Here is a 13,287-nt window from a genome sequence, read left to right as displayed (position 1 = left end):
ACTTTTCACCTGCCACGGCTGGCTTATTTTTTTTCAAAGTCTAGACCTGCTCTTTTAGCAGAAAGGACACTCTGAGCCCCACCATCAGGAGGGAGTGGGGCTCCACCATCAGAGAATACTGGCTAAGAGGACAGGTGACTGTCCTCAGGGGAAGAAGGTGGGTGTTCTGATGGAAATGAGCAGAGATCCCTGGAAGCTTGTCAGTGTCAGTTTGGGAAAATCAATGTACTTAGGTGACAGATTTGCTTAAGGCTTTTCCTTGTGGATCCAATGCCCACACCTAGACAGACAGTTGGGGTTACTGTGCAGGCCTCACTGAAGGAGGGCCTGCCGGAAGAGCTCCTGACAACCCCCGGAGGAGCCAGCCCCTCCCTGCAGGGCCCGAGGGGAATGCCGAGGATCAGGAGGGGATGAGAAATGGACTGAATTGTGCTCACCCCCCAACTCCGTCCAAACATGTGTTGACATCCTAACAGATCATCAGCAAATCTGATGTTTGGTAATAGGGGGTTTTCTTTGTCATGTTAATTGGGTCAGCCAAATAAGGAGGGTTTGAAACCTAATCACCTCTGACTTACAGAAAGGAGATGAATGGACAGAGACATACACACCCAGGGAAGACGGACGCCACATGCAGGTTGTGCTGAACTACCTGGGCTGACTGACAGGAAGAAGTCACACAACCTAGACTCTGACTTGGACTCCTAGTCTTCAGGATGTCAGGAGTTCTTTAAAAACCCCCACTGTGGTTCTTGTGTTACAGCAGCACCAGGGGGATGAGCAAGCAGACAGGAGCAGGGCAGCTCCTCCTCTGTACGGAGAGTGAGTGCCTCCTCTGGGAGCTTCAGATTGGAGGCAGAGGGAGGGAAAGCCTCAAGGACACTGTGACCTTGAACTTGCAAATTCTGTGGTTGGCTGGGTACTGACTTTATATTTTGGAAAAACCCAACCCAAACCAAACTCATTTCCCCCCTCCCTTCCTCCCGAACCCTTGATAATTTATAAATTATTATTATTTTTTCATGTCTTACACTGTCCGATGTCTCCCTTCACCCTCTTTTCTGTTGTCCGTCCCACAGGGAGGGGGTTATATGTAGATCACTGTGATCTATTCCTCTCTCTCCCCCACCTTCCTCTTCCCCTCCTGGTATCGCTACGCTCATTGTTGGTCCTGAGGGGTTTGTCAGTCCTGGATTCCCTGTGTTTTCAGCTCTGATCTGTACCAGTGTACATCCTCTGGTCTAGCTGGATTTATAAGGTAGAATTGGGATCATGATAGTGGGTGGGGGGGAGAAAGCATTAAAGAACTAGAGGAAAATTGCATGTTTCATTGGTGCTATACTACACCCCGGCTGGCTCGTCTCCTCTCTGCGACCCTTCTGTAAGGGGATGCTTAGACCTCATTCTTATCCTCCTTCAGGAGCCCTGGTGCTGTAGTCGTTACCCATTGGGCGATGATCCTCATGGTCAGCAGTTCGAAACCACCAGCAGCTCCTTGGGAGAAAGACTGGACTTTCTACTCTTGAGAACAGTGACAGTGTTGGAAACCCACAGGGAGTTGCTATGAGTCAGCATTGACTCAATGGCAGTGAGGTTATTATCATTGTTCAAAACAAAACAAAACAAAACAAATAACACAATCCCTCAAACTCACTGCCGACTCATCTCGACCTTAGAAGAGAGGGTAGAACTGCCCCTGTGAGTTTCCAAGGCTGTAACTCTTCACAGGAGTAGAAAGCCTCATCTTTCTCCCACAGAGTGACATTTGGGTTCAAACTGCTGACTTCAAAGTTAGCAGCCCAGTGAATAACTCACCATGCCACCCAGGCTCCTGATAGTATCACCCTTAGTGTCCTGCTTTTGTGAAATTGGTCACCTTGAGAATTAGGCCCAGCAGGCTGGCTCAAGGGCTTTTGTTCAACATGCCCGGCTGAGAAGTATGGGGTGCGGGTGAAGGCCTGTGGATGATGGGGTCAGGCTCACTGTCTCAGGCTTCTGGTAGCTTGGTCCTTGGATGATGTGGCGCCTCTTAAAGAAGGAGGGGAAGAGGGGATGAGAATTGGAAGTGGGAAGTTGTGTGCTCTGGTGTCTGGGCATTTGGGGGACTTCGTCTATGGAGGGCTGCCCTGGGAAATGGACACTAGAGGTTCTCCGTGTATGTTGTGTCTGGTGTTTGGGGACCCCGAACTGAGAACTGGGAGTAGGCAGGAAGCAGCCAAATGCATACAGAGACAAAGATTCCTCTAGGTGGTCCTTTCTGCATCTCTGGTCACTTCCAGAGAGGTGCCAGGTCCAGGCAGAAACAGCTCTGCTCTGCTCTTCTGAGCCTGACGAGGCTGCATGGTCCAAGGGGGCCTGGAGTCCAGAGGCTCAGAAGGACCTTCAAGGCCACCTAACTGGTCCCCCTGCCTCCAGGCCAATGGGCAGTTAAGCCAGATGGTACAGGTAGATTTTTAACCGATTTGAAAATAGCCCCAGTGTTTGAAACTATACATCGTCCTAGGTTCTGGCTCCAGCGTGGCTTACTTGTATTCCCACGGTCAGAAGCACCTCCTTCCTCCACTCTACACTTCCGGCTGACTCTCTGGCCTATTTCCTTTCATACTGTTCCATGCCTGCTACGATGCCTCTAGTCTTTCCTACTTTTCACCTGCCACGGCTGGCTTATTTTTTTTCAAAGTCTAGACCTGCTCTTTTAGCAGAAAGGACACTCTGAGCCCCACCATCAGGAGGGAGCGGGGCTCCACCATCAGAGAATACTGGCTAGGAGGACAGGTGACTGTCCTCAGGGGAAGAAGGTGGGTGTTCTGATGGAAATGGGAGCCAGCAGCTGGGTCTAAAGGAGGGGAGCGTCTTCTGCCTGGAGAAGGCAAGCATCCTGAGATAAGGAGGTAAGTGTCTTGGGTTTAAAGGAGGTGAGTGGCTTGAGTCTAATGGAGGTGAGTCATCTGGCTAGAGGGTAGATAGGCGTTAACTTGGGCGAAGGGGAAGGCAACATGCACTAAGAAGGAGGTTGGTCAAAATGGATGGAAAGAGGGCAAGATGTTGGAGGATTTTCAAGAGTTAGAGGCCACAGAAGCAGTTACCGTTATAATCCACTCCTGGCACAGTGGCTATCTGTGAGCAGCTGCTTGGATAGGCGGGCAGCCTAAATAAGTGTGGGTGAGAGAGCGGGAACACACTCACACACAGACACAGGTTTGAGAGAGAACATTTGTGCACGAGTATGTACTTTTGTGGCAAATAGATCCATGGATGTGATGGAGCAAACAGGGGGTGACATGATGAAAATGTCTTAGACATAAGGAAACATCGTGTTGGAATGTGGCATTGGGGCTCAAGGATCAGGACATGGTCTCAGGGGACACCAAGTTCAGCTGGCATAATGTGGTCTACAAGGTCACAATTCTACACTTTGGTGAGCAGTGACTGGGGTCTTAAAAGCTAGTGAACAGCCATCTAAGGTGCAACTCTGGGTCTCTCCCTTGCTGGAGGAAAGCAGAATGGTGGAAATAAAAAGACATAGGGAAGTACGTCTCATGGACTAATGGACCATGCAGACCACCAGCCTCCACGACCCAGAGGAACTAGATGGTGCCCGGCTGCCACTACCAACTTTCTGGACAGGATCACATTAGGTGGTCCTGGATAGAGTGGGAGGAAACTGTGGAACAAAATCCAAAATCATAAACAAGACCAGGTTCACTGGTCTGACAGACACTAGCAGACCCTTCAGGACTGTAGCCACCACACTTTGGATCCGGAACTAAACTCACTGCAGCAGGTTAGAACAATCAACCATTTAGGATCAAAGGGGTAGCATTCATCTGAGGTTCAGAGGCTTTGGAGGGAAGGAGGGGTGGGAACAGGAACCTCAGGGAAGAAGCGGGGTGAGTGACGGCACATCACAGGGACAGCAATGGATGGCTTGCAGCAAAATGTGTGTCAATAGCTTGGCCATCAAACGGGTGGTCTGCTTTGTACACCTTCATCTAATTCATAACAAAGTTAAAAAAGGGAGGGGGTGGTTAAGTGTCTTGGGTTTAGAGGGGTGAGAGGCCCGAGTCTGCCCTGGAGAGCCCCTGAGGCTGGTTTAGACTGAAACCACTGTGGTGACATGGCTTAGAGAAGGAGCTCCGGGTCTCACCTCCCAACCCATAGTCACTGAGTAACTTCACACACCATACACCGTGCCGAGAACCGCGGCAGCTCAACCCTGTGCCTGCCTTGAAGAAGCCCCATCACGGGAGAGAGCGCAGAGACAAACAGACTCTTTCTTGGCATGTGGGAAAGGGGCACACGGAAGCAGGGTAGAGCGAGTTCCCAGGTGCCCCTGCACAGGGCGAGTTCCCCCGGACAATCTCTCTGACCTACTGGACAGTATGGAACCCGGGTGTTCCTTGTTTTCTTTCTGCGACTTTCTCTGTCTTCTCGGAAAGGAGCAATGCACACGCTAGCCCCCCAGAGGCACGCAACACAGGCAGCAGAAGTCAAGCATGTGCAGGCATGGAGGGAAGGAGCTGGATGGGTGAGGGTGGCTGGGAAAGAAGGCGTTCTTTCCTGCCAGGGGAGGTGTGGGAGAAGGTGAGTGGATAAGGTGACCAGACGTCCTGCTTTTGTTGGGACAGTCCCGATTTTTAACAATTTTTCTCGCGGCCCGCAGCTTTTTAAAAAAAGTCCCAATTTTTGGAAAGGATGCACGACAAGCAAGGATATACAGTTTTTGGCTGCCATGTGGTTATTTCGCCAGGATTTGAGTTTTATTAATGGTGTCCTGCTTTACCAATGTTAAAATCGGGTCACCTTATGAGTGGAGGGAAAGGAATCTCACCTGGTCAGGAATTGGGAAGGCTACGAATGATGAGAAGGACAGAAGCTATTGGGTAAAGGCCAAATACAAGCCCCCCACAAAGCCAATACTGTGCTTGTGCTGACAGCCATAAGCTACCCCCCCAGGCGATGGGCAGGGCATAGGCTGCAGGGATGGGGCCCTGCCTCCGCCACAGTGCTCTTACCTGTACTGGGTGACCGCAGGGTTGGCCTTGGCCGAGCAGTGGAACGTGACATCGTTGTCCTCTAACACCGGCTGGGGCTCCACAGATAGGTTGACAAGAGGGGGATCTGCCGGGAGAAGGGTCGGGCTTACACAAGCAGGGAGCTGTGCCCACCATGTAGAAAAGCATGGGGCAGAAATATCCTGCCTGGGTGGCATGGAGGATAAAGGCCAGAGACTAACCTGAGGACTCTTGGACCAGCCAGTGCTTCAATAGCCCCCCTCTCCCCCCCAAAAGTTTTGGGGCACAGCAGAAGGCCCCTCCATACTCAGGAGGTGTCTGCATTGGACAGTTGCTTCTGGCCGTGGAACCAGGGCTCCATCTGTCCATTTAAGGCAATGGCTTGACCGCCTACACTCTGTAAACGGTGGCTCTCTGGTCCAGGAGTCCCCTGCCCATCTCCTAGATTCCAGCTGGCACAGCACAAGCAGGAAAGAGAGGTGGGGGTGGGCCACGTGGGTGTGAGTGGGCAGGAGGGCACTGAGTCCCATTTACCGAGGCATTTTCTGTCTTGGATATGTGGGTTTGTTCTCTCACTGTTCAGTGTGCCCGTTAACTGCGGGGGTGGGGGGACCGGAGTTACACCTTCTCATCAGCTCCTCATCTTTGTTGAATCCTGACTGGTGCCCACAGCCCTCAGGGCGCTCGGTTGGGATCCTTTTCCCATTTGGCATGGCAGGAGCCTAGCCGTGAAGGGTGGGAGCTGGGACAGATAGAAAGTCCGAGAGAGAGGCAGAGAGAAGGCACAGAGAAGCATATGAAGAGATGCACTGAGATCGGGGCAGAGAGCCTGGGGGTGGGTGGGGGAGATGAGAGAGAGAAAGAGAAAACAAGAAGACAGAGAGAGTGAGACAGAGAGACAGAGAAGAGGTAAAGAAACAGAGAAAGGTAAAGAGATACAGAAACGAGCGAGGCACAGAGAGAGACACACGCAGATTGAGGCATATAAAGGAAGAGTAAGAATAAGTGGCCGACACTGGAGATCCCCTTGCAGAGGGGTCTCGGGGAGGAGACGAGCCAGTCAGGGTGCGATGTAACAACGATGAGAAATACAACTTTCCTCTAGTTCCTAAATGTTTCCTCCCCACTCCCACTACCATGACTCGAATTCGATCTTGCAAGTCTGGCTAGACCAGAGGAGGTACACTGGCACAGATAGGAACTGAAAATACAGGGAATCCAGGACGGATGAGCCCTTCAGGACCAGTGGTGTGAGTGGTGAAACAGGGAGGGTAAAGGGAGAGTGGGTAGGAAAGAGGGAACCAATTACATGGAACTGTGTGTGACCTCCTCCCTGGGGGACAGAGAACCGAAAAGTGGGTGAAGGGAGACGTCGGACAGGGCAAGATATGACAAAATACCCATTTATAAACTATCAAGGGCTCATGTGGGAGGGGGGAGCGGGGAGGGAGGGGAAAAGTGAGGACCTAATGTCGGGGGTTTAAGTGGAGAGAAAATGTTTTGAGAAACGATGTGCAAATGCGCTTTACACACAATTGATGTGTGTGTGGATTGCGATAACAGTTGTATGAGCCCCTAATAAAATGTTAAAAAAAAAAAAAGAATAAATGGCCGAGAAATTGAGACAAGCAAAGAGCAGACAGACAGATGGAAAGAAGTGGAGAGTGATGGATATATATACACAAAGACACATATAATCCGACAAAGATTTCAGAGTAGAGGAAAAAGATCACTGGGGAGACAACGCAGACAGGGAAAGGGACAGGCGTGAAGGAGAAAGACAAGACAAACAGACGCAGAGAGAGAGACAGATGGACATCGAGGTGCACAGGCTGAAGGAGACAGAGGACCAGCTCCGTGGGGCCGGGGGGCAGTGACCACAGAACTTCTCCATGCTCCTGGACTCCTGGGCTCCCGGGGCTCCCAAGCCAGCCGGCCTCTACCCTTCTTCCTCGTTACCACGCTGCAGCTTCATGCTAAGCTGAGTGAAGAGGCAGACGGGACCCAGAGCCCAGGCAGCTCTTCTGGGTCAGTTCCCATCAGGGAGCTCCGTTACATTCTGGAAGCTCCTTGGGAACTTTGAGTGGCCCTGTCCACTTTCGGACAAAGAGGCCATATAGGCAGTTTCCTTCAGAGGGATGCGGTGGTCGAGGGCGGTGGTCCCAGCCTGAGCTGCCCTGCCCCTGACTGACGCTGCGGATGGGGTCTTGAGTCTCGCTGAGGACCGTGATGCAACTCCAGCTTCAGACAGAGCCAACCCCTCTCTGGAGCTGGCATCCCTTGACCTTTTGGCCCCTTCACCCTGCTTGTGCTAAATGGGGCTGGCCTCACTGCCCTGTGCTGGCGCTTGGGGGATGCCCTCTGGAACGGCAGGTGGTGTGTGAAGAGGAGCCGATGCATTTCCTGAGTGGCAGTGACAGGCTGTGTGAGAGCCTGGCTTCCCTGCATTAACCACCTTCCCCTCTCCGGGTGGGGACTGCCCATCCTGGAAGCTTGCCTTCAAGGGAAGGGGCAAGTCTGCAGACAATCTCCATCTCAGACTTGGGAGTACCGGTCCAAGGAGGCCAGGGATGCACATGGCAAGGAAGAGCCACAAGAGCTCACCCCCTTAGAGAGTGGCAACTCTCCAGAGCTCTGCACCCTCCACCAGCAGCTGCCCGTCACCACCCAGAGAGGACCTCCAGCTCTCAAGGAAGGGGACACGGTAAGTCCCTGCCTGCTGTGTGCACGTGGACACCAGGGGGCGTCAGTGAAGCCCAGCCCCAGAGGACACACTGACCCAGCGGGGCATCCTAGAGCTCCTATGTCCTGCGGGCCTGCAGAAGCCTGGCGTCAGGCACGGGGCTCTGGCCCCTGCTGTCTGGGTCCGATGGCCCAACTCTATCAACATCCTATGTGAGGTGGAGACAGTGCCGGTGCCAGAGCCCAGAAAGTTGTCACTGAACTTGGGGGACAGTTTGGGAAGACCCACTCCTCACTGAAGTGTCTTTTATAAAGAGTCAAAACTTCGGGAGGCAGGGTGATGGACCAGGCCCCAGGCGGAGGACCCTCCTTCTTGCGATGCTTACTGTTCATCTCGGGGAAGCCTCCGGATGGGCCTTCATCACGCCCATGTCTTTGCCTCACCCTTGGCGCCCAACCTTTCTTGGAAGGAATGGGGAGAACAACCCCTAGGAAGACGTTCCCACCTGGTTACCTCGCCTCCCCGCGCCCCCCCGCCCCCAGATCAGGGGCACCTCTGTCCCTTGCTCTCGGTTCGGTCTCTGGGTGCACAGTCATGGGTCTTCAGGAATCTGCCAGGCCCCCAGGATATAAATAGTCCATGTCATATCCAACTATTAAACACGATGTTAATCCCGCTGGTGATGTTGCCGGCTTAACTTGGAGGAGGGCGGCTTTGATGTAGCTGGTGGAACCAAGATCACAGCGAACAGATGTTACAGCTGAGCGTCTGCTGGTGTTTCCATCAGCAACTTGCATGTGCGTGTGCTCACCCGTGCGTGCGTGTGCGTGTGTGTGTGTGTGTGAAGAATTGCATCAGGGAGGGGCTGAGAGAAGAGAGCAGCCTCATGACTCAGTGATTTCATTGCACCTCCATTTGAAACTTGGCAGCTGGACACAGAATCCAGATGTGGTGAGGCTTGGGCGTGTTAAGCTTTCTCTCCCATTACTCAATCTGGGGCTTTGTCTTGCGTTGGGTAACACAGAAAGACCAAGGGAAACAAACAACAAATGTGCTTTTGCTGAGCTGGCATGCTTCGTGATTGAGTGAGAAGACTATCAGGCTTGCAGCTCCGACCCAGCCCACGGCGCCCACAGTAAACAGCAGGATGCCTCCTGAATGAGCCAGCGAATTCCCCGCGGGGGGGCGAGGAGGAGAAGGGATAGAAGATGAGTGCTTTTGCTTGGAAGGCAGGGGAGGGGAGGGGACACCGTGGGACCCGTGGCTAAAGGCCTTTCTCCCGTTAGGACTGTGAGGGGCATGTGGGGAGCAGCCATCCGCTCTGAGCACCGGTCCTGTGGGATTCATGGAAGAGGAGGTGGAAGCCAGAGGAGCGGCTGACTCGCGGTGCGTCAGGTGCTGTGCTAAGGGCCTGACGTGCAGGAGCTAATGTCATCCTTTCCGCTAGGAAGTGGGTGCTAGGGCCTCCGTTTACAGAGGGAAACAGGGGCATAGAGGTTGAATCACTTAGCCAAGGCGGCTCAGCCAGTGGCAGAGCCAGAACGCAAACGAGGGGGAATGCTGCGCATTGCCTCGGGGACCCCTCTGGGAGCCCCAGCGTTGTCCTCTGACCTCAGAGTCGCCCGCCCTCCTGATGTGGCTGAGCCCTCCTTGGAAAGCTTCGAGACCTGGCACAACGTGTCATCGATGCTGCTGTGAGGTGCCGTCAAGGTGGCTCTGACTCATAGCCACCCTGAACCACAGAGCAAAACACCGCCAGGTCCTGCGGCAGCCTCACAATGGTTTTGACGTGTGAGCCCATTGTTGCAGCCACTGCGTCCATCCAACTTGATGAGGGCCCTCCTCTTTTTCACTGCCCCTCCACTTTACCAAGCATCATGCCCTTCTCCGGGACTAGGCTCCCCTGGATATGTGGCCCGCGTACGTGAGGCCAAGTGTCACCATCCTTGCCTCTCCGGGTTATTCTGCCTTGACTTCTTCCAAGACCGATTTCTTGGTTCTGTTGGCAGTTCATGGTACCATTGATATCCCTCACCAGCACCATAGTTCAAATGCATTGATTCTGTTTTGGTCTTTCTTATCCAATGTCTCCAATTTCCCCATGCCGATGAGGCGATTGAAATGTCCATGGCTTGGATCCGGCACACCTTTCCTCAAAGGAACATTCTGGCTGTTCAAGACTTTAAAGAGAGGGTCTTGTGCAACAGAGTTACCCAGTGCAATGCATTGCCTGATCTCTTGAAACCCTGCTTCCACAAGCATTGCCAGTCCAATCCTTGACAACTGCAGTCTTTTCTCCACTTATCATGTTACCCATTGGTCCAGTTGTGAGGATAGTGGTCTTCTTTATGTTGCGTTGTGATCCGTACCGAAGGCTGCAATCCTCGATCCTCATCAGCACGTGCTTCAAGTCCTCCTATTTTCAGCAAGCAAGGCTGTGTTATCTGCATATTTCAGGCTGTTAATAAGCTTTCCTCCAATCCTGAAGCTGAATTCTTCTCCATTTGGTGCAGCTTCTCTGATGATTTGCTCCGCATACAGATTGAATAAGTATAGTGAGAGGATACAACCCTGACACCCACCTTTCCTGATTTTACACCACTCAGTATTCCTTTTTGCTGTTTACACACTGCCTATTGATCCATGTACAAGTTCCACACAAGCACACGGAAGTATTCTGGGACTCTTACTCTTCTCAAGGCTGTCCATAGTTTGTTATGATTCACAGGCAATAAGACACAAGTAATCAACTTTCTGGGAATCTCTGCTTTGAGCCAAGACCCAGCTGACATCGGCAATGACATACCTTGCTCCGCATCCTCTTCTGAATCTGGCCTGAGCTGCTGGCAGCTCCCTGTCCATGTACAGCTGCGGCCATTGTTGGGTGATCTTCGGCAAGATTTTATTTGCACGTGATATCAGTGATATCGTTCTATAATTTTCACATCCTGTTGGGTCACCTTTCTTTGGAGTGGGCACAAATATGGACCTCTTCCAGTCAGATGGCCAAGTAGCTGTCTTCCAAATTTCTTGGCACAGACCAGTGGGTATTCCATCCATTCCTGGACTCTTGCTTTAGGAGCCTCATGCTTTGGGTGTAGTTTGAACTTCTTCCTTCAGCACCATTGGTTTTTGCCCACATACTATCTCCTGACATGATGGAATGTAGACAAGGTTTTTTTTTTTTTTGGTACAGGGACTCTGTGTATTCTTTCCATCTTTCATTGATGCTTCCTGCATCATTCAACACTTTGCCCATGGGATCTTACAATATAGCAACTTGAAGCTTGAATTTTTTTCTTTAGTTCTTTCAATTTAAGATATACTAAGTGTGCTCGTTCTTTTTTGGTTTTCCCTCTCCAAACACATCTGTGGACGCGGTTAAATGGATTGTCTCATTACATGGTATTTAGAGGAAGGTCTTCGCTAGTAGGTGGGCTGCTATTGTGCCGATTTCCTTGTTGACAGGAGGGTCTTCCTGGTGTGAGGCAAACAGCCTGGAGCAGACACACTGATTGCTACAGGGGATTTGGAGCTGATTTGGCCTGAGAACAGACGACCAGCACACAGCCGCGGGTGGTTCCCGTGACCTTGCTCTCAGGACCAGCTTAGTTAGATGTGGAATATCCCACTCAAAGCCGACGGGTCTTCCTGGAAATGCCACTCCCTGCCCCAGAGCATGGGAAGCCAAGCGCTGGTGGTGCTTCGGCCAAAGGAGCCGAGCGGCAGACTTCCCGGAATTTCTCCTCGTTGCCCTGCACCTTTATAACCAAATTTACTTGAAAAGCTCCTCTTCATAGCCGTGGTGCGTCTACAACTCTCCAGAGGGGCCCTAGGGTTCTGAGAGCCCCTCTGGGGAGCCAGAAATCTGAAGGATCGACTCAATGTCTTGAATCCTGGCTGACAGTTCAGATTCTAGAAGGCAGCAGAAACCGTTGAGCCTTGCAGGGCAGTAACCAACAGACGGGCTGTGGATGGGCAGACACAGCCGCTGAGTTCCTGGGGAGATCAACCTGACCACGCTGACCGCTCCCCCAGCCCCTCCACCACCTCCACATCAAACTAAGAGTCTCCTTCCACTCCTCCTTAAAGGAGAGCTCTTGCCAGGACAAGACGAGGGTAGCACGAAGGAGTGTCTCGGGCACTCATTCTCAGTGTTGTGTAAGTGCAGCATCTTGAAAGTAAGAGCCTCCTTACATTGTTCACACCCGCTACCTCCCTCCCCTCCCCCAAGTCCAGGACCTGGCCTTGCACACCTGCTTCTTCTTCAGTGGGACCTCGGGTCCAGAAAGGCTCCACCACCGCTGGGCTGCAGAAGCAATACTGTCCCTTTACCTCCTAGGCTTGGGTTCCTTGTCTGATTTGAAACTCTAATGTCCAAGGTCTCAGTCTTGTTGAGGATTAATTGTGGGTCAGGGGTCTCCCTCTGCTTCCCACCCCCACCCCAAAACAAAACTGAAAAACCTCAAGCTCAAAGCTATCCAGTCGATGCCCACTTACAGCCACCCTACAGAACAGGCCGAGCAGCCCCTGTGCATACCCGAGACCGTAACTCTGTAGAGGAGTAGAAAGCCCGGCTTTCTCCTGCAGAGTGGCTGGTAAGTACGAACTGGGGATCTGGCGGTTAGCAGCCCATGGGAGGAATGACAATGGGGCACACAGGATGCACAAACCTCTCACTGGACAGGCAGCCAGCTGTGATTACTGTGACAGCCCTTGTCCTTCTGCTCTTCACCAACCTCTAGCCTGGTTGAGAGACCTGGGCCAGCTACAGAATCACCCAAGCTGCCTCCCCATCAAAGCAGCCAGAGCTCTAGCAGGTGGGGAGATTTCTAGCAGGAGCTTTAAAGCATCGCCACTGTTAGCACCAATCATGATCACTTAGTGCTTCCCGGGAGCTGAATAGGAGAGAAGAGTGCCAGATGGCTGCGAGGAAGCCTAGGTTGGTAACGTGGGTGGCCTTGGGCAAGACAATCAACCTTTCATGTCCTCAGTTTCCCCAAGTAAGGGCCATCATTTCAGCGACACCAGATGATCATTGTGAAGGAGGTAATAGAAGTGAATGGACCACAGTCGCGATGATGGACCAACAGTGCTGCCTTCTCCGATCTTAGTGCAGACCCTTCACTGAGGGGCAGCTATGGCCAAACCTCCACAAGGGCCACTTAGCCTGGCTGCTTGTTCCGGCTTCCTCTCCAAGGGACAGGACGGTGATGGGGGGTGGGGGGGGAGGCAGGGGGAACTGGAGTGGGCCAGCAGACTGACTGTGATACTTATTGGTATGGAAGTTCCCAATGGTTACGCACTTAACCATTCACTGAAAGGCTGGTGGTTTGAGTCCACCTAGAGGTGGCTTGAAAAATAAAGGCCTCTACTCAAATACTCCCTCCATGCAAGAACACTTGGTTCTAATAACCAAGGTGATGCTCACCTTCCTGACAGGATCGCTGCAGACAAAGCAGGTATATAAGCAAATGTGGTGAAGAAAGCTGATGGTGCCCGGCTATCAAAAGATACAGCATCTGGAGTCTTAAAGGCTTGAAGATAAACAAGTGGCCATCTAGCTGAGAAGCAACAAAATCCACATGG

General features: G+C 52.2%; 1 protein-coding gene across 1 annotated transcript in view; it reads right to left on the bottom strand.

The window, feature by feature from the left end:
• KIRREL3 (kirre like nephrin family adhesion molecule 3) overlaps window positions 1–13,287 on the bottom strand; it is a 171,643-nt gene that overhangs the window by 33,977 nt on the left and 124,379 nt on the right. The window contains exon 7 of the mRNA XM_045283646.1: window positions 5,016–5,121. Within this exon, the coding sequence (XP_045139581.1) occupies window positions 5,016–5,121 (106 nt within the window). The remainder of the gene's footprint in view (window positions 1–5,015; window positions 5,122–13,287) is intronic.

The sequence above is a fragment of the Echinops telfairi genome, unplaced genomic scaffold, assembly GCF_000313985.2.
Source record: "Echinops telfairi isolate 266 unplaced genomic scaffold, ASM31398v2 ScPeMD7_7465;HRSCAF=8503, whole genome shotgun sequence".
In the NCBI taxonomy this organism is placed as follows: Eukaryota; Metazoa; Chordata; class Mammalia; order Afrosoricida; family Tenrecidae; genus Echinops; species Echinops telfairi.
This window is presented reverse-complemented; position numbering and strand designations above follow the sequence as displayed.